Consider the following 26,861-nt stretch of genomic DNA (forward strand, 5'->3'; position numbering starts at 1 on the left):
ATTTCTAAGCTTTATCCATCTTGCCATGGTTTCCTGCCTTGCCGTTGTTTACCAGCTTAACAAACTGAAGACTGTTTGAAAGAGATCACCCCTTAATCTGGCTTGTCCTGAGACCAATAGGAGAGGAGGAAGGCAAGGTCACGCACATCCGAGGCCAGCACAGAGCTGAAACATCCTTATTTATCTTCCCTAAGCTGTTCTAAATTTTATCTCCTTCGAGATATATTGGAGTAATCAAGACCAGAATTGGGCGGTGACTGGGACCGTTGGACAGGTCCCGGCTGTCTGTACCCCGTTGTTATTTTTGGTGCAGTCTGAATTTCACCCTGTTTGGTTCCTGGTGCTGTGCAAGGCACGGGAACAGACATAATGCAAAGCTCCAGGCGAGTGCCTCCTGCCTTCCCCTGTCCTGTGCAGCACTGCCAGGTGTCTGCAGGAAACTCGCCCCCAAGAGTTTATTCAGGCATCCCTACAAAGTGGAAAGCACTCCCCTAAATATCTGTTTTGGGACAGCCAGTCCAAGGAGTGAGACAGACAGCTGAGCACAAACCCGTTTTTTAGAAGCTGAGTTTAAGGTTGGCTAAAAATATGGCCTATCCCTTCCAGGGGTTACTTTGCTTACGGTGCAGACAGGAATAAAGCTATTAGTGACTGAGCATTCGGAGTATTTGAGGCTGGTGTTTGTCTGTCAGTCACTCGTCCTCCAAAACATTCTTGTCAACATTTGGAAAGCAAGCGGGATGTGCGCGCCGGCCGGGAGGGGACAGGGGAGCTGTAAGAGCTGCAGACGGGAGGAAAAGTGGGGACTAAAGGACACAGGAAGGAGGAGAGAAGGGAAAGAAGCTGTTAATGAGGAAAAATACTGAAAGCCCCAAATCTCTGGGACAATTTCCATTTACTTTTAGAGGTACTTTTTAGAGGAAGAAAATAGTTCGGTGTAGAGAAAAACAAAAAACAAAAGCACTTGTTTACAAAAAGAACCCCCCCAAAACAAACAAACAAACAAAAAGATTAAGAACGTACTAAGAAGAGCAAATGAGTGGAGATGACATGGAAGAAGAGAAAGAGGAGAAGTCACCATGAGCAAATACAAAAATGCAAGGGCAGAGCGGGGACAGTACGGGCACGCAGGGCACTCCTGCGCACAGGCAGCGCCGCTTTCCAGGCATAACCTGGGGGACGAGGAGTTACTCAGGGTAAATGTCTGCTGCAGTCCATGAAGTTGGGCTAACCAGATTGAGAGCTGAGTCACTTAGAGCAATCCTTCCGAGGAGCTCATCAATTTGAGTAAAGCTTCAGCCTCGGGCTACAGCGCGTGGCTCTCCTTGGCTTCGCCCTGCCACGCAGCGCTGCTGAGGCCGGTGGTGCTCTGAGGAGTTCGGTGGGTAAGAGGGAGAAGAAATTGTCTGGGGGCAGGGGCAGGGTCCCAGTGGTGCAGTGGGAAGGGAGAAGGTGGCTTTGATCCAGAGAGAGCAATGGGAGGCACAGTGAGGCCTCCCCTGCAGGTGTGCTTGCTCTGTAGCAGGTCCCAGCGCGCTGCGCTGGGCGTTTTATGACAAAAAAATCCATCCAGCCCATAAAAACAATCTGACTCTCCAGAAAGACAGGGGGTACAGCTGCAAACTCACCAGGATGAAATCCTGTTTGCTTCTCTTAAGCTCTCACCAGCCACGAGGCTGTAAACACTGCTCGCGGCAGGTCTGCAAGGTGTAAACCCTGCTGCAACCTTTTACTGCAGGGCTAGTGAGGAATTATGCCAGTGATATGAACAGGTTCTAAACATTGAGGTGTTTAAATAAATGAAGCTTTCACATACTTCCAGAATCTGTTCTTCACGCTGTGCTGGGGGGCTGTCCAGCCTGTACACCAAAGCACAAACGCATTTTAAGAGAGCAGAAGATTAATATCAGGCTCAGAACGTTATCAGTGTGTGCTGAGAGCTGCTCCAGGCCCTCTGCCACCGGCCAGACAAGCCTCAACTCACCACCAAAGGAGCCCCAATTTCCTGAGCATTGGGGCCAAACGACCAGGACGGAGGCCAGGAGGAGATGTTTCCTTTTCCCGAGATGCTGAGCAAAGAGGGGATCTCTCAGCCATGTGCCAAGTGTCCCTGTGAGGGGGCTTAGCCAAAGGAATACGCAGCGCTGCTCATTCAGTCACTGCAAGGGAAATTAATCCAGAAATGACCCCATGATCGGCTTCCTGGACACACAGGGCATATTCAGAGTGCTTTGGAGAACCTGCTCGCTTGGAGCATCTGGAGAGCTTCAAAGCAGGCGTCCTGACCTGCCCACACCCCCACCTTCCTCTGTGACATCCAGGTGCCGCACACAATTTGGGATTTTCCCCGTGCCTGTAATCGCACTGCGGGACCGCAGAGCACGGCTAAGTGAAGCTGCGCGGCTCTGACCTGAGCAACTGTCTCCTTTTATTAGTGCTGTTGTGTCGGCATTTTCAGTGGGGTTACAATTAATTAAAATTCCCTATTAATTAAAATGTTTTGCGACAACAACAACAGCAAAAATTGCTTGGAGAAAAGCCTACGTGAAGTGAAACTGGAGCCTGGTCCGCATGAATATGCATGGAGCCCAAAGGACGCTGCATTAGCATGCGTGCAGCCGGTCCCCAACGTAAGCGATGCAGCGGAGGAGGAAGAACGTAGAGGCGAGGAGGATACAAAAATAGGGGTGTAAAATTTTGCATCACCCTCTGTATTTCCCCCTCTGCTCTAACTCGGAGTTTAAGCGCATGGAAATGCCGTGGCTTTCACTACAGGTGGGTGAACGTGTGGGTTTTCCAGGAAACGAGGGCTTGGGCAGTGCTCCTGCTCCTTGCTCTGACCGCCCTCAGCCACCAAAGTCTGCACCAGTCCCTTTCCCCCGCCGGGCTGCAAAACGCAGGCAACGCCGCTCCCCTCTCTGCGTGAAGCTCTCTGAGGAATGAAGAGAAAGGAATAGAGTACAGAAGGAGCAATGTGTGGTGGCAATTGACTCTGTTTCCTTCTCGCCTTTGTCAGGTCTGTACCATGGCGGGAGGCGGCTCCAGGGCTGAGAAGAAATCTTTGTTGGCGCTCTGCAAGCCCCGCAGCACAGCGGCATTGTCAGAGCCGGGGCTGAATGGTTCCACCGGGGATCCAGACCCCGCTCTTTCGGGAAAGCAGCAAGCCTCAGTAACTAGCTGGTGCTATTACTGGAGCTGGGTAATTAACACTTCTGCGATTTTACGAGGAAAATGGTGTGTTGTTGCTGGGAGCGCGGGGGGCCAGGGCGCCCCTTTCTGCGAGCGTAAGCAGCACCGTGCCCGGCTCTGCCTCTCCCAAGGCAGGCTCCATATGCAGCACCAGCAAAGGGGGTGATGTGCCTTCCCCTTCGCCTCCCTTCTTCTTTAAAACACTTTTTTTTTTTGGCAGGCACTCCTCCTACTTCAGCGATTTAGAGGCTACGGGGAAGAAATCATCCTCAGAAAGAGCAATTTGAAGCAATGCCTGTCTACAAATGGCGCACGCTTATGCAACGGCTGCGTGCCAGCGGCGGCGTGCAGCTCTGCTCGGCTCCGCTTTAGGACCAAAAAGGAAATTTTGCCTCCTGCAGACCAAGGCAGAAAAGAGGCAGGAGGGGTCTCCTCCTTCAGCAGGGTTACCAAAAAGCCCTTTTCCCCAGGACCGGTGCCAGGTAAAGGTAAAAGGCTTCCAGGGAGGGACGAGACACAAAATGACCATGCAGCCACCATCACTGGCAAGGCTACGTACAAAAGTTGGCAAAAAAAAAAAAAAGAATATTGATTATTAGATGTTTTGCAGATATTCATGTGCTCAAGAAGATGTCAGGAATTAAATTTATACTCTGAAGCATACAAGAAATGCACTATTCATCTGTTTTTTTAAAGCATAATGATCACACAAGCTTCTTTCTAGTTATAATTGGATTTTTAAGGTTTATGGATCCACCTTCAACTTCTGGGCTACTATAGAGGAGATTATTTTCCCCCAAACTGAGGTTTCTCAAACTCCCTTGACTTAAGGGGCTTTGAGGCAAATCCAGAAGGCATCACGAGAGCTGCAAGGGCAGGTATGGGAAACCTGAGCACAGCAGGCACTGAAATTACGACAGTAGAGCCACAGAATCCCATCACTACTACTTATTTTTTCAAAGAATCGAATCACCAAGCTCAAATTGATTAATGGACACAATTATTTGCTAAAGTAAAGGTCCAGTTACATTCACTGACTGCTCCAAGAGTTTGGCTGTCAAACTGAGATGCATAATACCTTACGACTGCTTTAAAGATGACCAACATTGCTTCTTCTTTTCAAATAATAAATGCTTAGATTATGCTTCGAAGCGGGACTGTTGTGTTTTTTTTGATACTTAAAACCCAGCAGGCAATCAGCTAAGGGGCTCCCAAGCCAGCCCCAGCTCCACAGCACTACGCAGTGAGCAAGCTCAGTGAATCAGATTCATTTCCTCCAAGACCCAAAGGTAGCAACGAGCCATGCTGGATATTTCCCGAGAAAATAAGTGACCGTGACAAAGAGTCCTTCCAGCCCAGGGAGGCACCAACCTGTTCTTCCAAATGCCGCAGAGATCACTGGAGTTTTACTGCTTCTGATTTGTTTCAAATACGTGAAACGAAACACCCTGCCCTTGGCTACTGGCATGGCCCCACTGTGCTGCAGGAATGGCACCGGTGGCAGGACAGGGGCTGCCTCCACCAAACGTCCCTGCCTTACCTTCCAGAGCCAGCCCCGGCACAGGGCTCTCCTCCAAATGCGTTTCCCTTCGCACACCTAAGCTGTGGTTTGCTGGTATTCAAGCACAGGACACGGAAGACCCCAATCCTACAAACATCAATGCCTCATTTTAGTCCCTGAGCAGTCCTGGAGGTTTAGATGTGAGTACAAGTAAAGCCAGGACAAAATGCTTAGCGTATTAAGGGAAATATTTAGACAACAGGAAACAAAATGTAATGTTAAACACTAATTTAAGTGATGTTTATATAACGTTGGGGTATATGTAGGGCTAACAACTGGTTATAGATCAGAGCAAGTGAGTAACGTAAGGACATACTAATTAAAATCCAGTCTTCAGTCAGTCACGGGTTTTCTTTCCCGCTCTGTTACTCTGGTTTTTGATTAGAAAGTAATCATCACATTACACAATATTTCTCCTCATTAAACTACAAAAGCAACAAAGATCCCTTGCTTCTTTGGCCAATTAGTGCCTGTGTACAATCACGGGGAATACAAATCAAACTGTGGCTCAGCTCTGACCTAATAAGACATCCACGCAAAAGCTAAGCTCCGCAGTTTTTTGTTACTACAGCATTTTTTTCCCCTTTACTACAAAGCAGTAGGCACTGAACGCTAGGCCCTGTCTCAGGAAATGCAGAGCAGCCATCGAGGGGGCTGGCAGAGCTCCTCGGTGGCTCTGGTTTACCTTGAGGAGCTCCGAAGGGATGCTCGTGCGCCCGGCCGGGGCTGTTGGGGCTCGCAGCGCTGGCAGCTGGAAGAAGCTGAGCGGGAGGACGGAGCCCACGGCGAGGCTGGCACAGCTCTGCACCTCCCCGGGCAAACCCTGAGAACAGGGGCCTGGAGGGCTGCTACGCCCCTCCTACAACCAGCCCCGCTCCCACTTTTTCCTTTCCCTCTAAGAAAAAGGCCGTTTGCAGAGTTTGTACTTCTCCATCCGCCCCCGCCCCAAATCCCTGTAAGTTATTCTCACTTAAACCCATTTTGCTCTCCCACTGAGTGCCGAAGTGTTGCGAGTCGCGCTGCGCCGTGCTATTCCCGCCCACCCGCCATCCATTTTCTGACCAATTTCCTTCTGACACGCGTCTCCGCCGTCTCCAGAATCACTTCTGGATTTGGCCTGAATCGGAGAATAACATCCTGCAGCCCTGCTAAAAACCTGCACTTTATTACCTCCGCCAGGAGGTGTGTGCACCGGGGATCGCATCTTTTTAGATTGTTTTTCAGAGCAAACGGAGGGGGAAGCACCAAGGAGGGGGCTGCGAGGCAGGAACCTCGGCTCGTGTTCCCCACTCCTCCAGCTGTGCTGCAGCAGGCAATTAGGAAGTGGCTGCTCATCAGCGTTATTCTCCTGAAGCTGGTTAATAAGCACAGTCAGTAAGTGGGGTCCTGCTGCCCCCCTCTCAGAAGTATTTCAGTTTCTTGGCCAATTTTGTTGCAGCTTTGAAGGCACTGAGCTCCTGGCAGTGCCACGGAAGCAGAAGGCAGAGGACAGAAACCCTCCTCACACACCAGCAAAGCCAGATCAGGGCTTGCTCCTGAGAAAATGCTACCTGGAGCTGGAATTCATTGCTCCCTCTGCTCACGGCATGATTTGATTAATCCGGAGGTTTGAAAGGAGAGGAGAGCATCAGCCAGAACATATGCTTCTGTGCAGCAGGGACCAGCTTTCTGTGCTGGATGTACAGTTCCTGGCACGATGGGATCTTGATCGACTTACAGCTTGCGTGTGCTCCAGCAAAACCCTGATTTAATCGCAGGAACAGCTCCTGCTCCCTTCCTGACTTCCACAGGCTGGTTCTCTGTGAAGGACGGGGTCCCTCCATCACCTGTTTCCACAGGGATTTGCCTCGCTGCAGAGCTCGCTGCCCCTGCAGCTCGGGGCTGACCCGGGATGTCTACGTGCTGCACCGACCGCGTCACCTCCTGCTGCGTGCTCCGCTCCTCCAGCCCGACGTAGCGGCGTCTCCGCTGCTCCAAGTGGAACAAATGTCACCGCCGTGTTTCGCATCGTCTCCTGCTGCTGTCTGCTTTTATTTTGGGTCCTGCTGGCTGTCAGGGCAGGAGCGCAATCCTGCTTTTGGGAGGTTCAACCAGGGAGTTTCAATTTTGAGCCAAACAGCCCAGTGCTAAATGGGTAACGGGCTTTTTTTTATGGAGAAAAACTGAATCTTCCCCTTGGAAAGAGATCTTCGGGGCCTTGTCTGGCCTGCTTAAGCCAGCACGGATCAGTCGCTGTCCTCGAGCTGGACAGGCAGCGTGGCACTGCGGGGGTGCTGGCCCCTGCGTGCCCTGTGCTGCCGAACTGCCGTTACCTCTGAGCCAATTTCCAGTCCCAAGGCAGCACGGGGGCAAATATTCACTGATGGAAGCCCTCTGGAAAGCAAGCCCAATAAAAGCCCTGCCCTAATGGGATGCCTTTCCAGGGGTATCTGCCGTGCCCATCGATGCCTCCAGCGCCCACCCTTCTGCAGAACGAGCGAGCGATGCCACGAGGGGATCTGACGTGGGGAGGCTTCGTTAGCCTGACACGATCTCAGAACGGCTAAACGGGGCAAAACAACGTGTATTTGTGCTCAGATCCCGGTGATGTTTATTTACTAGGACAAATATAGCTGAGGGTTGCAGCTTATCAACGCTCGCTTTATTTCGAGGGCAAATTGCTACCGTGGAACCAGCCATTTGCTGTTTCCCTGCCATCGCCCAACAAAGGCAGCTCGCTTTACCAAGTCGGCTAATGACCGGCCAAGTCACCTCACGTGGATTATAAACATAAAAAGCACAAAAGGCTCAGGATGAAAAATAACAATTTCCCCCACTCGCTTTTGTGGTCAAACAGTGGGGAATTCGTAGTAGAAAATTCTGCTTTGAAATAGAAAAATAATAGTAACAGTGAAAACAAATGACAAGGTCTCGGTTCTATTGAGCTTTACCGAGCCTTGAAAACCCACAAGTTTTGCTGTTGGAGTGCACGAGGATTCATTCAAAAGTCAATAATCAGCAGAGAGGGATTAGTGCCTTCCAATAACTGCTCGGACTACAAAGACAGGAAGAGGCTCCAGCAGCAGTCATTATCTTATCCCTTTACACTGGCTCGCGGCCCCGCGTTTCACATGCACTTATGTTTACTATTATGGCAACAAAGCAAATTTGAGCAGAGCAATGCCAAGAAATAATCCGACGGCACCTTCGGATCAAATCTTCCTTGATACCTAAGGAATTTGCTGAGATGCTGGGGCCCGACCTGGCTTTCCTGGAGCGAGGAACAGCTCTGCGGCGTGCGGCCCTGGGGGCAGCACCGCGTGCTGGCACGCTTCCAGCCCTTGGGACACGCTTCCAGCCCTTGGGACACGCTTCCTTTCTGCTCCTCCACCTCTCAGCTAGCCTGGACAGGCCTCGGATGCTTTCATTTTTTTCTCTGCTGGCACCACAGCCCCAGGTTATTCGCCTTCCTCAGCTGTGGTCCGAGCTCTGTTCCCCTTTCTGCAGTACCCGCAGACAGATTTGTGTAGAAGCTGTAAGAAATCAACTGGAGATGGAGAGTTCGATACCAGATGAAATTGTTTGGGGTATCTGCGAGATGGCTTATTCATCTAATAGGTTCCCAACGACCTGAAGCATGGAATCAGTTATCTTAACACAAATCTACAGATCATAAACTCTCTCATTTGGGGTTTGAAGTCACACTTCCATCCCGGTCAGCACCCTGCGTTTTACTGCTACTCCTTACGGCCTCATGAGAAAATGCTCTGCCCTTCTGCTTTGCTGTGCCACAGCTGCAGGATAAGAAAGAGAAGTAAAAGCCATCTGCATGCTTTTGTGTTCTCTGCTCCACACAAAAACACACTTAGAGCAGACCTCCCCAGCTGAGGACCTCAGAGCACGTGGAGATCTGTGAGCCACTGGCCCTCTGGATCTTTACCTCAGCAGCCACACGGACAAGGCAGGGAGCTGGAATGAGTTTGGGCACAGACACAGGTGATAAACCCTGCCCTGAAACGTGGCGCAGGCCCGCAGAGCGCACCCAGTCCTGGGGGCTGATCCTGGGGCTGCCTGCACCCGGAGCTGAGTGAGCGGATAGGGGCAGCTGGGCTCAGGGGTGCCGCTGCTGGGGAAGTACCGTCGGCTGGTTTCCATCTCTTCTGGCAGAGAAAAGCAGTTGTTCTTCCCTTTGGGATTCGGAGGAACTGCCCTGAAAGCCACTGGTCCAGAATCTGGGGCTTGTGCCTCTCAACTCACCTCCGGGTTTGTATTTCCACAAGCGTCAGGCAGAGCCATGTCTCCAGCTGCAGCCCAAAGCCTCTCCTAGGATGATGGAGCCCCCGCACAGCGCTCCCTGGAAGCCAGGGCAGGATGACTGTGATGGATTTGTCACACACGGCTCGGTGCACGCTGCCCTGACACCAACGGGAGAACTCCTCCTGGGTTACACACCTGCACTGCTGCTGGGGGAGCGCTAAACGCCCAAACCAAAAGCCTGATTTTTCTCAATTCTGAGTGAATTCAGTGCCAACAGGTCTCTCCTCCATAGCATTCCTATGGTTTGTCCTGTGTCACTATAGGGGCACTGCGTGTGCAGTGTCTGGGCTCCAGGAACTATACCAGCCGGCTCTCCCATGCAATATGGCACGGGGGCTGGGACACGGGGTTATATGATGAAGAAAGGATCACCGGTGCCAGCGCCCGAGCAGCAGCCCTTTTGTGTGGGTGTAGAGCAATCCCCAAAGCAGCCTGCACTGCCTGCTGGAGCAGGACGGACCACTGGTGGTCTGCAAATCTACCGCAGAGCCCTGCTGAGCTAGGACTGGCTGCAGCAGGGCAGACGGCAGCCCTGTATAAGAGCTATGCTATATAGCTCAGCGAGGGGGACTCGTGGAGATCCCAAAACTTGGGGTCCCTCTGCTTCCACCCCTGTGCTTTCAGGTTACAAAAAGCAGTGGGGTTGGGAGAGCCTGGCCCCACCTCGCCCCCAACAGAAGACACAGGCTAAAGGCAAAGATAAGCCCCACAAAGGCTCCTGCTGCAAAGCCGCCTGTATCAACAAGCCCCAGCTCCCGCAGCTCGGTGACCGGGCTGCCCAGCGCCCCCGGTCAATAAAGGGCCGATTCTCCTCCCTTTCAGGAAACAATGTGTTCCACACACTGACACAAACACCGGCCCCTTGGCGAGCCCCGGCAGTGTCAGGGGGTGTCAGGCTCTGCCCAGCGGGCTAACAAAGGCGCGAGCCCGCGGCCAATCTCCTCCTGCCATCGCGGGCTGCCCTCGCCGCGCCGAGCATGATTTTTTTTTTCTCCTAATGGAAATGAAGAAAACCTCCAGCGCAGATAATCCCCCATTATAGCGGCAGTACGTTCGGGACGGGGGCCAAGCAGCATAAAGAACAAGCCAAATCTCTTTTACTTAAAGGCTGGCCGGGATGTGATAATGTAATGACTTCGGTCTCGATGTTTCAAACGCCATTCGCTGTGATTGACTTCGCATATAGATGGTATCGGCTGCGATAATTAAGAACGAGGAACAGATAGCATTGGCCAGCTTCTCCTTCCAAAAAAAAATGGTACCTGTTTGCAAGCAGCCCAGGAGCTCCTTAAATCTGAGCCCAGGTTAGTCCCACACCAATTTCATGGGGTGCTGGATCAGCCTGTACATGCTGGGAGCTTCTTCTGGCAACGTGGGCTTCCCAAAGTGGGGTAACCCCGGCTGCTGCTTGCCTTCCCGGTGTCTGATAGCCACCTCGTATTTGTTTTGCAGAAATACAGCACAGCTCAAGCCCTGCTACTACATGCTAGCTTAAAATGGCTTTCAATTACGATTAGCGGGGTTTGAAAGGGGATTGTGCTGACATCTCCAAAGAAGCAAAATATTTATGGGAGAAATTAAGCCACTGGAATGACTGGTGGTGTTGAACGTGCTCCTCACGCAGCTGGCAAAGAGCAAAACAAAGCTGCAATAAACTGATGACAACCACTTTCTAGAGGAGCGATGGCTTATCTCAGCAGAGAGAAGACTCCTCAGCTTCTAAGTTACAGCAGGTTATTAACTGAGCATTCGCACACCTCTCCCACAAAACACGAGGAAGAAGCAACCAGAGCAACCAGAACAGATCACTTCCTCGATCCCATACCGATGTAACTGAGGGCAGAAGGTGAAGTGAGTGCACAACGCCACCATTCTGATTTAATGTACCCACTTCACTTCATTTTGATGGCTATGTAGAGTGGAAAGCAACAGGGGAACGTGTTTCTTGTCCCTTTGAAGTCTTCCAGTTGCAAATAAACCCAGGCCTTCAGGAGAAATGCCTGTCTGCCACTGGACAGGTTTTGGAATGGTTACAAACACAAGATCTATCGTCCTCGTTGAATTTGTCACCAGCCCTAGGCACATAATAAAAACAGTGTCTTATTTGAATGTTTTTATCTTCCTGGCCATGCAATTTAGCTCCTTGCAGGGTGGTCATTTATTTTCTCCACTGTTGCCTTCTTCATTTGCTGCATTTAAGGCTGAAATCAAGACTCAGCAGCAGCCTTGAGCAGGGCGTCAATGCTGGTTTGAATTTTCCTTGTCTTCTGTTTAATTGAATTTTCATTTGTATCTCCTCAGCTGTTCCCCTCGGAGGCCTTTCCCTCCCTGCCCCCCTGTTCTCCACTCATCCATACAGATCATGCAAGCGTTTCTGGCAAGCACCAGCTGCAGATACTGAGAGATCTTGGGCATCTTCTACTTTTAGAAAACCACCAAGAGGCCAAATAACACCAGCACTTGTTCCGTGAAGCTTGAAGCCTGCTTTTCAGAAAGACCAGTCACTTTATTAGCTGTACTGCTCCCTGCGAAACACGTGGCGAGACTCGCAGGACTGCAGAGCCACGCGTCTGTCGACAGAGGACAAAAAGCCATAGGGTTTTGTTTTTTCTTCAGCTGGAAGTAGCTCTGTGCTGAGTAATTTTCGTACCATGGACTCACACAGCTTATTTGGGATTACGTTCCACTTAGTGGTCTGGAAGTCTGACCTCCCCTGGGACTTCTGCGGTTTGGGAATGTGCTGCGTTGGTTTGTGATGCCCTCGAATCCTTCCTGCAAAGGATTTTTGGATTTTACAGGAAGGGTGAGAATGGCAAAGAGAGGAAGGTCAAGGTCTGCGCACACTGTCTCCAGGCTGAAAGGAGGTGCACTGAAAAGTCGCAGGGGCCCTGCACTTCTCCTCCACATCCTCCAAAAGCTGCCCTGAGCTCGTGGCAGGCCAACACTCCAAAGGCAGCCTAGCCACGGCCTGTCTATTTTTGATTCGTTTCCCATCACTGTGCTCACTGTGCAAACAATTCCCAGCTGAGGGCAGCTTCTCTTTCACTGGAAATCCTCGGTACAGGAGAAAAAAAAGCCCTGCTAGCTACTCTGCCAAACCTTGCCCCAAAAGGCTAGAAAGCTAAAGACTAGCCCAGAGACTGCCCGGTCTGTATTTCTGCTCCAACAACTGACATCGTTACAAGCTCTCCTGAGCTGGGAAGTGATTAGAAGAAGCAAGAGGAAACGTCAGAGAAAAATTTCAAGCTATTGGAGAAAGTTCTTTCATGTGAAATCTATTAGATGCTTAACCACTGCAGAGAGGACTGGTGCACAACTGTGGAAATCTCAGGGCCTGCTTCATTTACAAGTAAATCACATGAAACACTGAGCGATACGCGATCAAGGAGAGCTCTACATTAGGACAGAGCTGGACAAAATGACCTTTCCATGACCTACTTCATCACAGACGAGTACAATTTCTGCTTGTAATTCATTATTCTGAAGCTGTTTACCATTTTGTCCACGACAAGGTCAACTTCCATCAATCAGTTCTTGAACCTGGAATTCCCAGCCCCTTATCCAAATAGCATTCGGAGGAAACAAAGACACTTATTTGAATATTCACCTTTCTCGCTCCTATGCAGGGCACTCCATTCATCACTGCGAAGCTGGCACTCGCTGTGACAGTGACGCTCTGTCAGTCTGCCATAACCCGGGAGCCGTTCAGGGTATGTTCTGCTACCAAGTGAAAGGCTCCGGCACTCCAGCCATTAATAATTAAGGGTGGCTCTGCTGCTGGAGCGAAGATCTGGGTTAGTTTCTATGTACGTTTGCACGTATTCTTCCACTGCTGTTGGGTGCACACTGCATGGACTCTGGGGAAGTGCTCCAGTGCCTCTTTGCTTACCGACTTACACCGAGGGGTCTTCCAGGAGAGACTAAATCACATTGGAGAAGGCTTGCTCGTAAGTGAAGCTGAACTGAAACACTTTCTCTTCCTTTTCTCTGTGCTTTTGGGCTGCTCAGGGAAGGCTGTACGTTCAGAAAGGAAAAGCACGTGGTACCATTTTGTCTTTTAGCTTGCAGAGGTGGGGGTCCTTTCATTTAGGAAATTAGACTCCAGGACTTAGCATGCACACGGAGCTTTCTAGGATCTGTCATGTCGGCACTCCCTTACTATCAAATCCTACCGCAGGCATTTAACACCAGGAATGGGGGGTTACCATTTCTCCTGCCAGCCTTTGCCCTTCTTACCAGCTCTGACAGCTCTGATCCACTTACTCTTGGCACTTGCTTCAAGCAAGGTTCATGCAAGGTTCACAAGGTGTCCGTGGCCAGCCCGTGCAGCGGTGTACCGAGCTGTTGGCAGTCCTGTGGGTGACTGCTTAGGAAGCAACCTTGTTTTGTTAGCCAGGGCCAGAACTTGATCACCATCCCTCTTCTGGCTCCTGGTTTTGGAGATCAGGCTCTGCCTCTTTCTGCCTCCCGTATGCTCCTCACTGTCAGAATCACGTTCTTGCCTTGACTGGCAGCACCAAACCTCTGCCAGGCTGGTCATTTCTCTCCTGCTCGGTTATGAGTGATGTTACAAGCCAACAAACTAAGTACTTAGGGCCTTCATTTCTAATTCCCCACAGAAAAATGAAGGAACTTGGCTGGAGACTGAAAGTGACTGGTGTAAATGCAGTGGGAGAGGCGGTTCATTCACATTCAGAAGCAATTCAGAGAACCCCAAACCGTCTGGTGTGGATTTTGTTATTTCCTACGTTACTTAACACGTGGCTCTTCTTCTTGGGCAAAAGGCTGATTGTGCAAATGCCTCTCTTAAGGAAAAGAGGAAACACCAGGCTCCTGGAGGAAAGCTGGCCTGCCAGAGATGTGGCAGAATCCCCCCGAAGCTTTTGTGAGGCTATGGATGTGACAAATATCTCTCACGAGAAGGACTTCCTAGCCTGGCTTACTTATGGAAAGAGCAGGAAAGGTGTCTGAGTGAAGCCCCTGTGAGGTGAGGGAGCATTGGGACAGCTCGTGGCTGGAGGGGAGAGGTGGTGGGGCCAGCAGTTCTGTATGCAGTGCTCTCCCCTTGGAAGGGCTGTGGCACAGCAGAGCTGTGCGAACCTCCCCTGCACCAACCACAGCAACGCCAGGCTGGTAATGCAGGCTTCAGAATCAGCTCTGGGTAAAACAGAATTTGAAAATGCTGCTCAGCACCTGTATAGTCGGCGTTCTGTGGCATATGGGCAGTCCACTGGAGTAATGTTACCTTATAACTTACAAAAATCTGTCTAAGGCTGAGGCAAAATAAAAGAGAAGTCTCCAAACCCCAGGACAACTATGGCTTGTTACAAAACCAGGCAGATCATTCTAGTGTGAAGCAAACCTGAGCTTTGCATTAAAAATGTAAATGTGATTGAAAAAGCATAACCAGATGGAATGGATTTGACCTCTGCAAGCATAAAAGATGGCCTAACTAAGCTGAAGCAGCAACAAACAGTTGCACTTTCCTTTTCATTGCACCGAGGGTCACGGGAAGTTTATTTAAAACAACACAATTTCAAGCCAGTGGAAGACTTGCAGTGCTCTTACAGGAACTAATAGGAGAAAATAAGGCTGCCTTGGAAAAACACCACTGCATCATTTAAATACCTAAGGATACAGAAGGACTTTTCAAAAACTACATCTCAAAGTCTTTGAAAGTGACCGATTTACCTTCAAAAAATTAAGCCCCGGTACAGCCAAGCAGCCAGGAGTGACTGAATCTTTCAGTACAATCTCACATCTCAACCTGCAATGCATTCCTGCCTTACGTGGGCGCATTTGATGGACAGATCATTCTGCTGCCTGCTCTGTTTTTTGAGTTACGTTAACCCAGAGCAGTGCCAGAGCCTGGTTCACTGCAGCACCATATCCACAGCAGTCCCCTGGGTAACAAAGAGCAGGGACAGACAGGGGTGACTTAAACCCATGCCACCAAGGAAAAGAGATGTTAATCAACCCCCAGCTTAGGATTTCAGAAGGCTGCCTGTGAAATACTGCATGGAATCAATCCAAGAAAACCGCACCCAGAAGCAAAGAAACAAGCCAAAGTGGTGTGAATTAAAATCAGCAATCAACTATTCCTCGCTGAGCCTGGCTGTTTGTGTATTCCAGGGGAAAGCTCTGGTAACACTGCATAAGGTTGCCCCTCAGCTGGTTTCCAAACTACCAGTTTGTTTCCAGAACATAGTTAGTTGAAGAAGAAGTTAGAAACCTTCAACAGGAGACTGATTTGGGTTTTCTTGCTACAGAATCTTTGAATAACCGAGGCTAGAGGTTGCTGCCCAGAGCAGATGTACTGTCTCGCATTGAACGGGTTGCTCCGGTCCTTGCCCTGCCGAGGTTTGAAAATCTCCTACAGACAGACAGTATTGCTTCTTCTCTTGGCGCAAACAACACTTGCAAATAACTGCAGAAGGAATAAATTTGAGAGCTGGTACCTGAGGCAAAAAGGAAACAAAGGATGCATGAAAAAGGCCGTGACAAAAGAAGCCTTTGTTTCTCGATCTGCATTTTCCAAGAGGTGTGAGAAACACAGGGTAAGTATTTGGATGAAGGCTGTTCGCGTGCAATCACCCACTTCTCCGCAAGCCCATGGCTATTGATGGGCACATGATTAGAAAACCCCATTGTGCTGAGGTTTGGGACCTGAGCGTGAATGAAACATGAGCTACGGCCAGCGCTGGGACTTCACTGCGTGCAGATTAGTAGCATCTCCAACTTGGCAGCACTGCAAGTCCTGTGGCCTCGCCGTCAGCGCGGTGAGCAGTTGGTTCTGTCTCGAAACCAGCCAGCTGAGGGGTCAACGCTGCTGCAAGCCCACAGCAGAGCGAAGCACCGAGCACGTCCTCGGGAGGACGGAGGCGATGGTTTTGCTGAACGAGGAGGATTGTCCTCGAGAACAGACGGAGCAGGATGTGCTGGAGAGCTTCACACAGGCGCTGTGCCCAAGTGAATGAGGGGGCCAATAAAATAATCTTCGTTATTTTAAAAATCTCGGTATATTTATCCCCCACTTGTTACGGAATTTAAATACACCAGTCTGGCTGGGTTTATATCCTTGTTATGTGTAAGATGTTTTTTCTGCATTTTACTGGAAACCCCCAAAAAATATTTCAAAGTCCTATGTAGGAGCACTTAAAAAATCAGAACGTAAATTTAATCCTGAATATCTGAAGGCCTCACCTATTTATTTGACCACCACAAATGGAAAAAAACACCTACAGTTTGATCTCTCGAGTCAGAACTAAAAGTACCAGTGTAATAATCAATTTTCATGCCCTGTCACGTAGGAAAGAAAACATTACAAATGGTTATTTATGCAAGTAGGAATGAGAAATAAACCTATTTCTTGAAAAGATATGAAAGGAGAAAAAGGAGATGAACATGCCTGATGCCAGCAGAAAGCGCTGCCGAGCCTTGAGCTTGTGTCTGGCAAAACGCTGATCCCCTGCCCCCTTCCTCCTTGTGCCCTCAGCACCCCAGAGATGGGGTAACAAAGCACAGCCCACCCGCCCATACACCTGCAGCCCGACTGAACCATCCCAAAGGCGCCCACGGAGCAGCAGCGGGTTTCCCGTGTGGGATGTGGCCGGGCAGCAGCCACCTGGGAGTTGATGCAGCACTTTGGGCTTTCTGCTGAGCTGTAAATCAGGAGGAGATAAATTTATCCTACAGCTAAACTGAGGAAAACAAGGGCACGCTACCAGGAGCTTTCCGCTTTATTAAGTAACTATCTCCTCATTCATGTGGAAAAAATTGTCCAATTTGGCTCAATAATTAATCACCGAAGGGTGACTGGTGATTAATGAACAGCACGACGCCGTTGCGAGGCGTATGCTCATCACAGTCGCTCTCCTGCATCCTACGGTCTGTGCTGGTGTCACTGGTGAAGTGTGAGGACAGGGCACGCCTGTGACACGGGCACGGGCACTCCGGTGACGAGCACCTCTTAGAATTTATCAGCTAGGAGGTCAGGCCACCTTGCCCGACCTCGGAAAGGAGACACTGCCCCCGATGTCAATGTGCCTTTCCCACCTGGCCCCAAATCAGGCGTTTAGACCTCTCTGGTCAACGGGAAGGGCTCTCCAGCTGCAGCAAGCTGTAAGTGCCCTTCCTCTAACACCCTCCTGCAGTACCTACAGGTGCAAAGAGGCTCTGTGTAAGCAAGCACAGTTTCCCCAAATCTACTGAATCAAGGCTTTAGTGGCCAAACGGACGCTGTCCCACACAAAACCCAACATGAGGATGGCGTGTGCCTCCTGTGGGCACAGCTAAGCAGAACCCCAGGCTCTGGAGTAGCACGTGCCCTGCTGCCGCAGAGGTGCAGGAGGGAGGAGGATGGACTCACGTAGGCTTAGCTCTTGCTGCCTCCAGTTGGAACACGTAGATCTGCCGTGTGGTGCCCCTGCAGCGATCTGAAAATCTCACCGGTAGCTTCAGCGAGAGGCAGAGCTGGCCAGCAGCTCCTCGCCGAGCTCCCTCGGCAGCACAGAGGTGGCACTGCTTCATGCCAGCCACCAAGACGAGGTGCTGGGGGCCAGGAGCCCGATGCCAGCAAGTCCCAGGCCGCCGAGGCAGCGCAGAACAGGGCTGTGATGAGCACACAGAGCTGCACCGGCGGTGGGAAAACAGCTCCATGTTGCTGTGGCCACGTACCACAGCTCCACAGAGCCGGCAGTAAAACCTCTCATGTGCTATCTAGATTATTGTGCCTAACATCCATTTTGTGTGCTCAGCCTCTCCTATGCGCTGTCGGCGCCTGGTGCTTCAGAATTGGAGCTCCTAACTCCAATCGCCTCTTCCAGGGAGAGGATAAACCACAGCACTCTGCTAGGAGACGCTACGCATTTTTTATCATTTGAGTGATATTTTCCTCAATACCGGCCCGTTCTTATCTCATCCCCTTCAGTAACAATTCACAGGTAATGCAGAAACCCTCCAAGTCTCGTACCAGACTGTTAGGGTGTGTACAAGTCGCTGTCGATGATGCTCTTGTAGACAAGAGCATTTAATACAGGTTTAAAGTTGCTGGAGAGCCTCGGAGCACGTTGAGTCACTGCTCTGCCCTTCAGGCTGATTTAAGCACTGGGGGTGACGTTTCGGAGCAGGGGCACACACAGAGGTGAGGCGCCCATGCTCAGCTTCCCTGTCAAAGTGCTAACAGCCAAGTGATGAATTCTCTGAGTTGGGTATTTTGGGAGTAGGGTTTCCTTCCAGACCAGCAAAACCCTGCTGAGCCCCTCTCCATTCACCAAAGCTGCTCCGAGAGCCACCCCACGGCCTCCTGATGTGAAACGTGTACTTCAAAATGTGTATGGAGGGGCTGCCAGGTGCCGAAGGGGAGAAAATCCCTTTCCTTGTTATTAAGCCCTGCATTTAGTACCAGCATTGGATCCTGCTTCTGCCCAGCCTGCTCTGGGTTGCCCTGAGCAGCACATCCCCAGGCAGCCGCAGGGAATGGTGACGAGCACCTCAGCACGCTTCCCGGGATGCCTCGTCTCCAAGCTTTCTACAAAAGCAGCTCCTGCATTGTTAGCCAAGCCGAATTCCCGTTCAAAGGCTACAGGCAGGATCCAGGATAAAATCACCTTTGGTTCCTGAGGACACAAACCCCTCAGACCAGGGGTGAGGGGGATAACTAACAGCCACAGCACAAAATCTCAAGCCCTGGGGAGGTCCCTCCGTTATCCACATTCTCTTTCTCTCTTTCTAGCTGTTGTACTTCAGCTCCCTTACTTTAACCTTACGAACGTTATACTTGGATGGAAGGTCTGCTGATGCACTGATATAATTTCCAGTGACCAAGCAGAGCAGGACGTGCCCGAGAATAAAGAAAACCAAAGCAATTTAAGCTCTTCTCTTTCAATGTCAAAACTGTTATCGATTAGCAATTTGAAAACAGATGTGATGTCAGCTTACTATACAATTCCCCGGGCTCCTTCCTGAGAGAGCGCTCCTCGGTTCTTTCTCAATTAACTTGAAAGTTGGGGGAGATAAGCAGTTTTATTGGTGAGCTAAGAAATGCCTCCATCAAGAGTTTTATTATATTATCACCATAAGCAGACAATGATTGAGCTTTGGATTAAATTTCTCCTTTTTGCTCAGCACTAGAAAAGCATCAGTATCTTTGCTTCGTGTTATCCAGCAGCATTTTTCAGCCCTTTGCATTCCCTGATTTGAGGCAGAATCCTAAGAGCATCTTATAATCAGGACTGTAATCCTCCAGCCTCCATACATCTGCCATTGGCATGAATGGCCTTGAAAATAAAACGAGAGTGATTCAATTAACAGTTAAGGGGGATTTTTGCATTATGCGCAGCGCTCCTTCAGCATTAGGAAAATCATGGCAAAAATAATTAGTATTTCCCTCTAAGAATGGTATCAAAGAGTTTTTGAGGCAAGAAAAATGACCTTAGGTTTTAAGGTGCCGACGCTTTAAAAAATGTCAGTTCCAGAATTTTTGGTTTCCTGTTTTTGTGGATGAAGCTTGGCCATCTCCTGTACCCCACCAAGTGCCATGCAACAGCTGAGATTCATCAGATCTCCTAAAAATTACACATTGGACAGACATCATCTAGAAGAATTTGGTCCAAAGTCCAGTGAGGTCAAAGAGAGGATTTGGGGACGAGAACAATCAAATTGACTTGAAATAAGTGTGGCCACTGGTTTCTGTACCACTAATGAAAACAAAAATCTAGCAGTTGAGATGTATTTGGTTTCCTTGTCTTCATTTGGGCTGATTTTATTGTGCTCCCAATTCTCAAGTCCCTGGGCTAGACTAAGGACATTTATTTCTTATCTTGTCTCTAAAGTGAGGAGAACTGGAAGTTTTCTTTCAAAACCAAAGCAAACACAAAAGCAAAGAATCCCTGAAACAGAGCTCACCCCCTCGTTATGCAAGCCCAGGTCCCACAGAGGCAATTTGAGGCTCTCCAGAAAGCCCCAAATCTCGTGAAATTTGCAGTTGCACCAGGAAGAGAGACACCACTCTTAAATACCCACACCACCTGAATCTGACCAGCTACGAGAAGTTTTTGCCGATTCTCTCCTGCCTAAGCTTCTCTTCCTTCAGCCTCTCATTATGAATACAGGACCAGACCCTGCCTTCTGCACTCAGTTGTGCTCAGTTTCACCACGGACCTCACGGCACAGCCTTTCTCCATCGTTGTGCTGTGAACTGCTGCTGGCTCACACGAAAAGCTTTTCACCTCCCTCACAGCTTGAGCAGGAGGTGAACGAGCTCTGAAGTTTGCAAAATCAAGCTCTTGCACCCTGCACTGGCGACAGGCTTTCTAGCTGCAAACCACCAGCTTCAGCAGTCAGTCATGACTTTTTATCTTGCAAATAAATCCAGGAGAAACCAGGGGGGCTTGATGCTTACGGGGCAGGCTGTAACTCTGCAAAGTGGCAGAAGAAACGCTCCCACAGGTAACTCGTGATGGCTCTGAGACATTGCTCACTCCCTGGCTCTTGCCAGCAGTGACTCTTTGCTTCATTTCATGCTTTCTCTTGACCAGAGTAAGTAGAAGAGCCAAGGAGCTGCCTCTACCTCCATCACTCTGTCTCTTTTCAGCTCCTCCTCTCCATTCTTTTCATGATCTGCCCCAGGTAAGCATGCTGGGGAACTCACATCTGGGATGAAGCTGCATCCCAGACAGACAGAAAAGGACAGACTGAGGAGGAAAACCACAACTTCTTTTCAAGTGTCATGACTCAATTGAACGTTTCTTAAAACTTCTGGGTTAGCCAAACATAAAATAAAACATCCCTGGCTACATTTGTGCAGATTTGTCTCTTTCTTCAGAGCTCATTAGAAGAACCGCTTTCATCTCGTTAGACTGCTAAAACATTTCCAACAGGACTAGATGTGTCATGTCAGAATATGACAGGCAAATTTCTTTTAAGGTTTTAAAACTAGGTTGAAAGAGGAGAAGCTATGCAGTTCACTGCTGTCACTGCAAGATATTTTTACTGTTATGAATTCCTAAAACAAGAAACAAATTAAGAACTGTCAAGGAAAAAGAAAAACCCAAACCCAAAATGTATTCCGTCTTGCCTGCTAATACAGTTACTGCTCTTCTCTGAAATCTCTCCCAGGCTAATAACAAGAGCCTCAACGCCCAGGTCAGGATGCAGCGGAGCAGGTGGCAGGAGGTGAGCAGACCAGCCGGAAGGCTGCAGCTCCTTCCCCTGCTTACTGGTGCCCAGCTCAAATCCTGCTGGCCCCGAGGGGTGGGACAGACGCAGCCGACACGGAGGCGAAGCCCCCGCAGGGCGAGGTGCTCCCGGGGAAGGGGCCGCGAGTGGGAAATCGCTACGGCTGGAGACAGACACGCCGCGAAGAGCGAGGCCTCGAGTGGGTGTTCACAAGACATCATTTCGTTTTGGTGGCATTTACCACCACGTTGCTGAGACGGGCTGTAAAAGCAGTGGGTGGGGACTGCTTCTCACTCCAAAGAAGTTCATCAGATTAGAAGTAATTCAGTTACCCGGAGAGCAAGCAGAGCCCGGGGCTGTTTTGAGGGGCTCTCTGAAAAAGGTCAAACCGATAGATCAGGTGGCTATTGGGACTGACGGCCGTTGGGGAGAAGGCAGCAGGTAGGGAAAGATAAGCGCTGTACGGCCACCTATTCTCCTCCCGATCACACATTCCCATCCTTGTCATAACTTAAAAACAATTTACGAAAAAACGGAACTGCAAGAAGCCTGATGAGTGAGGTCCTGCCAGCCCTGCATCCTCCCAAACGCCGTAGCCATCACCATCTATCCCCTCATTTGGAAGGTGGAATAGTGCCCCGGCTCCGCACCCGGAAAGGTGGCAGGATGCTGGGTTTGAAGCCATGCCAGCTAACTCAGCCTCTACATTTGCATTTAAACACTGAATTCCCCAGAAGCTTCATGCTGATGGCAGCAGAGGGTGTTCCCCTTGCAGTAGCACACCCGTTCCCACCACAGGACCGCTGTATGCACCTCAGTATTCTGCTGGGCAGGGACAGAGCGAGGTGTGCTGGGCATCTGCCTTGCCCGGGGCCGTTTGATGAACAAACATTCAGCAGAGTTGTAAGACCCCGCAAAACCCCCCCGGGCAAACAACAGGTCTTGCCTTGGTGCTATGATCCAACCATTCCAGAAAATATCACGTATTCTAAATTCTGCATGCACTCAGTGTTTATTTCAAGATATAAGAGCTAAAGAGATGTTGACAGTCATTGCAGTTCTACGTCAGTGTGAACCCGCTGAGGCTGGGTGCTGGAAGACAAATTTCTCCTGTACAATATCTCTCGCCCCCTGGCTTGGATATTCAAAGGAGCCCCAGATTCGCTTGGTTAAAGCTGGTTTTTAGTTTAAGCTGAGGGAAAACCGAGCCCGATCACTGATTCTGAGCACGAAAGCACGCCCTGGGGCCGCACTGGCCTCACACCTCTCAGGACTGCTCCCCCCAGCAGCATGGCCCCAACCCCACATTTTACAGCACAGGCAAAGTCGTGAAGCAATAACGAGCAAACGTCATCAGCCAAGATGGGTGCAGCCAAAGCACAAGGGCTGAGGGTGCCTACAGCACCACGGCTGCTCAGGACAGTGCCATTCCCAGCCCATGCTGCTGCTGCCCGAGGCACACGCTAGCCTCCAGTCCCAGCTGCCCATCGTGCACCCACTCCTCTTCCTGCACTGGGGAACTCCCTGCTCCCCAGCTGAAAGGCAGCCCCGAACACTTGAGGAAAACATCCTGCATTCATTTGATAAATCCTACTGCCCACCCTGGCTAAACTCCCAAATTACAGCGGTTTCTACCTGTCCCTTCTCCCACTACCTAAAATTTCACGGATTAACTGGACAGCGCGTAGCCTCTTCTCAGTCCTCCGCTAACAATGTCTGCTCCCTGTTCCTTTGTCTAAGCATATTCTCATCTGTCTATACATTCCTGCGCTTCTCTGCAAGGCGATATCCAAGTGTGAAACTGCTTTAGCCATTCACAAGGAGGAGATTTATGATCTAGAAGCACACCAATAACACAGTATTAAAAAAATAAAATAGCAGTCTCTTTCATCAAAATCTAATGAACGTGCAATTTAATCTTTATTAAGAATTCATTAGGTTCTCAGCAAGCCTGTCTAATGGAGCTTGACCAGGTGAAATGCTAATGCCTGCATTATATTTAAATTAATTTTCAGAAATGTTAATTTCCCCCAGTCGCTCCCTGCACATCGCTCTCCCCCCCGGCGCCCGCGGCTGCGCGGCTCCCTCCAGCTCCTGCCGCCGTGCTCCTAGCAACACCGCTGTCCCCACCCCAGCCTCTGCACAGTTCGCTGGAGTTCGCAGGCTGGCGGCCGCCTCCCCGCTCCCCGCGCTGCGAGCTTCCACCATGGCAGCCGCCGCCGCATTTTCGAGCTGGGTACAAACCCGCCAGCTACCGCGCGTTACTCCCAGAGTGTTTTGTTGGGGAGATATACTACAGGGTGTTTTTCAGGCCTTAGTATTCCGGGCTAGTCCAGCAAACCGGTTGTTAGCTTGATCCAACGTGCTTTAAGAAACAAGAGCTGTGCTCTCTGGGAAAGAGGAATCCCTGGGCGCTCATTGTGTAAGCCACCACGGCCACAGCCCGCTCCCGACTCCACACATCTGCCCCGGTGCGCCGTGATGATGGTGCTACAGCTTCTCCCCCCAGCCAAACCCCACCGCCCGCCATTCCAGCACGCTTCTGCAGAAGCGATTCCTAGAGATTAAATAATTTATTGCCATTCATCCGCAGTAACATCTCTCCCGATCCATCTCTCACACGCAAATGAGCACAAACCAAACCCATCCTCCTGGCCCCACAGCCAAGTGTCGGGGTGGAAAACCTCCTTTCCAAAGGGGGCTTGACAGAAATAGGGTGCACAAATCTCCGTGGGTGAGGCCGCTGTGCCCACCGTGCGCCGAAGGGAGGTTCCTCTCCGCCAGCCCTGCAGCGCCGGAGGGTTGCCTCGGGTGGGGCTGGCGGTTTGGTCCCCTGGGGCTGGACACGGCGGCCGCAGGAGTGGGGCAGAAACACGGGGGTCACCCCTTTGGGTCACCCCCAGGGTTTGGCGAGGACGAGCACACACCCTTAGGGGAGGTGGTTTTGGGGAAGGGGGGGGGGTGTTGCCGAGCGGCTCCGAACCCCTTCGGCTATTTCCGAGCCTGCTCGGCTTCTCCCCGCCCGCCTCCGAAGGCGGCCGAGCCGGCGGCGGGAGGAGCCGAGCGGAGCCGAAGCCGGGCAGCGCTGCCGGCGGTTCGAGGCCCCGCTGGGCGCTGTCCACCACGGGAACCGCCTGAAAGCCGCAGCCGTGCCGGGACTGCGGATGGCAGCGGCGGAGCCCTCCCCGTGTGTCCCCCCCCCCTCCATCCTCGGGTACCGGAGCCGGTTCCCCGGGGGCCAGCCATCCCTCTGAGCCCCCCGCGATGGCGCCGCCTCGCCCCGCCGTGTGCCGGGGGATCTGGGGGGGATTTTCGGCGTGTTGGGATTAAAAAAAAAAAAAAAAAAAAAAGAAAGGGGAAAGGGAAGGGAAGAAGAGCGGCTCCCCAGGCTCCTCGCTGCACCTGCTGCCCCACGGGAGGCGTTCCCGCAGGGAACGGGGCTCCAAGCCCTCGTTTATGGCCCGGTGCTTAATTGTAATTAAGCACGGGGAGAGGCCGGCGAACGGGGCCCGGGCCTCAGCGAGGGGCAGCCCGGGGCGTAGGAAGGAGCTGGTTCTTCTCCATATTGTCGCCTTTTTTTTTTTTTTGTTTATTTGCTCCCCCTCCTTTTTTTTTTTTCTTTTTTTTTTTTTTTTTTTTAATACCCCGCTTTCAATCTAATTGCCGGTCGGCGGCCAAATTCAACCCCTCCGTTAATTAAAACGCTAAAAAAAAAAATAAAAAAAAAAATCTCCCTTCAAAGGGGCTCGGAGTGGCAGGGCGCCTGGCTTTAAATCCGCATTACGGGAGGATTTGACCACACAGCGGCCCCCCTCACAGGGCTGCGGGGCGGCTGCGACCCCCCCCGCTGCAAGGAGCCCCCTCAGGGCCCCCTCAAAGCCCCTCAGAGCCCCCCCAGGGCCCCCTCACGGACCCTCTGGCCCCCCTTAGGGCCCCTCAGAGCCCCCTCACGGACCTTCAGAGCCTCCTCTGGGCCCCTCAGAGCCCCCTCACAGACCCATCAGGGGCCTTTAGAGCCCCTCAAGGCCCCCTCAGAGCCTTCTCAGAACCCCCTCAGGGCCTCTCAGAACCCCTCAGAGCCCCTTCAGAACCCCCTCAGGGCCCCTGAAAACCCCCTCAGGGCCCCTCAGAGCCCCTGAAAACCCCCTCGGGGCCCCTCAGAACCTCTCAGAGCCCCTCCCGGCCCCTCAGAGCCCTTCAGAGCCCCCTCAGGGGCTCCCTCCCGGCCCCTCAGCGCCCCCTCAGGGCCCTTCCCATCCCCTCAGCGCCCCTTTAGGGCCCCTTAGAACCCTTTCAGCATCCCCCCGGAGCCCCCCAAGCCCGGCTCCGGCACTTCGCCTCCCTTTTTCGGGCCCCGGCGGCCCTTTCAGCACCACGGCGGCCCCGAACAGCAGCGGCAGGGGCCGGGCGCCGCCTTCCCGCCGCGGCGGTCCCCTCAGGTAAACATGGCGCCCGCGGCCCTCGCTCACCTCAGCGAGCCCCCGCCCCGCCGCGCCCCGCCCGGCCCCGCACTTACTTCATCTGCTTCACGATCGTGCTCTTCCCCGACTCCCCGGCCCCTGTCGGGACAGAGAAAAGGCGGTGAGCGAATAAGGGAGGGGTGGGGGGGGGGTGGGGGGGAGGCAGGCGGCCGAGTTTCGGGGAGCGGGGCTCACCGAGCAGGAGGAGTTTCACGTCTTTGGCGGCGCTGATCCCGTCCTCCTTGAGGTTCTTCTCGATGGCCTTGCTCCGCTCCAGGGCGGCCCGCTCCTCGGCGCTCAGGGTACATCCCATGGCGGCCCCGTAAAGATTAAAAAAAAAAAAAAAAAAAAGGTAGGGGGGGGAAGGATAAAAAAAAAAAAAAAAAAAAAAAAAGCAGCCCCCGCCGCCGCCGCCGCCGCCTGGGCTGCAGAGAGGAGGCCGGGGGCGCGCACACACCGCGGTCGTGCGGCGGGGAGGGATGGAAGGGAGGCGGCGATCGGGCTCCGGGCACCGCAGCGGGGCTGGCGGCTGCCTCCTGCCCCTCTCCCCGCGGCTCAGCGCATCCAGCGGGGCTGCGGGCACGGCGAGCTCTTCCCGGCCGGGAGGCGGAGGCGGGGGCGGAGGAGGAGGAGGAGGAGGAGAAGGAGGAGGAGGAGGAGGAGGAGGAGGAGGAGGAGGAGGAGGAAGGACTCCTCGCCGCTCCCGGCTGTGGCGCTCTCCGCTCCGAGCGGGCGGCGGGGCTGTGACGGGAGGCGGGGAGGGGAGGGGAGGGGACGGGAGGGGAGGGGGCGCGCCGGGGCTCCGCGCTCCCGCCGGCCGCGCCCGCTCCCGTGACGCGCGCGGCCCGCGCATGCTCGCGGCGGCCCCGCCTCAGCGCCGCCCGCCTGAGGGGAGCCCGCAGCTCGGGGGGCTCCTCAGGGAGGCGCCGCGGCCATGGAGCCCCCCCACACACCCTCCGAACGCGGCTCCTTACCCCTTTCCCCGGCCCTCCTGCCCGCTGCCCCCGGTTCCTGGTTCCTCTCTTCCCGCTGTAACCGCGGCTGGGAGCTGGCCGTGTGGCCGCCGGCTTGTTTCTGTCACCGCTTGTCACGCGAATCCTTGGCACGCTGCGTGTGAGACGTCGAAGTGCAGCCACCATTTTGGGCTGTGCTCTCCGTCAGCCTGCCGAACGGGCCCT

The 26,861-nt window shown here is 52.2% G+C and overlaps 1 protein-coding gene and 1 long non-coding RNA gene across 3 annotated transcripts in view; one reads left to right on the forward strand and one right to left on the reverse strand.

The window, feature by feature from the left end:
- Positions 1–26,432, reverse strand: part of GNAO1 (G protein subunit alpha o1) — a 130,343-nt gene extending 103,911 nt beyond the window's left edge. The window contains exons 1-2 of one of the 2 annotated variants that reach the window (XM_068693112.1): positions 25,879–26,426; positions 25,740–25,782 (exon numbers count right to left, since the gene is read on the reverse strand). In XM_068693112.1, coding sequence (XP_068549213.1) covers positions 25,740–25,782; positions 25,879–25,996 — 161 coding nt within the window. In that variant the 5' untranslated portion in view covers positions 25,997–26,426. Of the gene's footprint in view, positions 1–25,739; positions 25,783–25,878 lie in introns of both variants that reach the window. The other variant, XM_068693113.1, reaches the window with a different exon arrangement.
- Positions 2,349–5,676, forward strand: LOC137861718 (uncharacterized). The gene is made up of 3 exons (XR_011099797.1): positions 2,349–2,775; positions 3,017–3,199; positions 3,410–5,676. It is a non-coding gene; the product is annotated as an uncharacterized lncRNA (long non-coding RNA).
- Positions 26,433–26,861: the final 429 nt, after the last annotated feature.

The sequence above is a fragment of the Anas acuta genome, chromosome 10, assembly GCF_963932015.1.
Source record: "Anas acuta chromosome 10, bAnaAcu1.1, whole genome shotgun sequence".
NCBI lineage: Eukaryota > Metazoa > Chordata > Aves > Anseriformes > Anatidae > Anas > Anas acuta.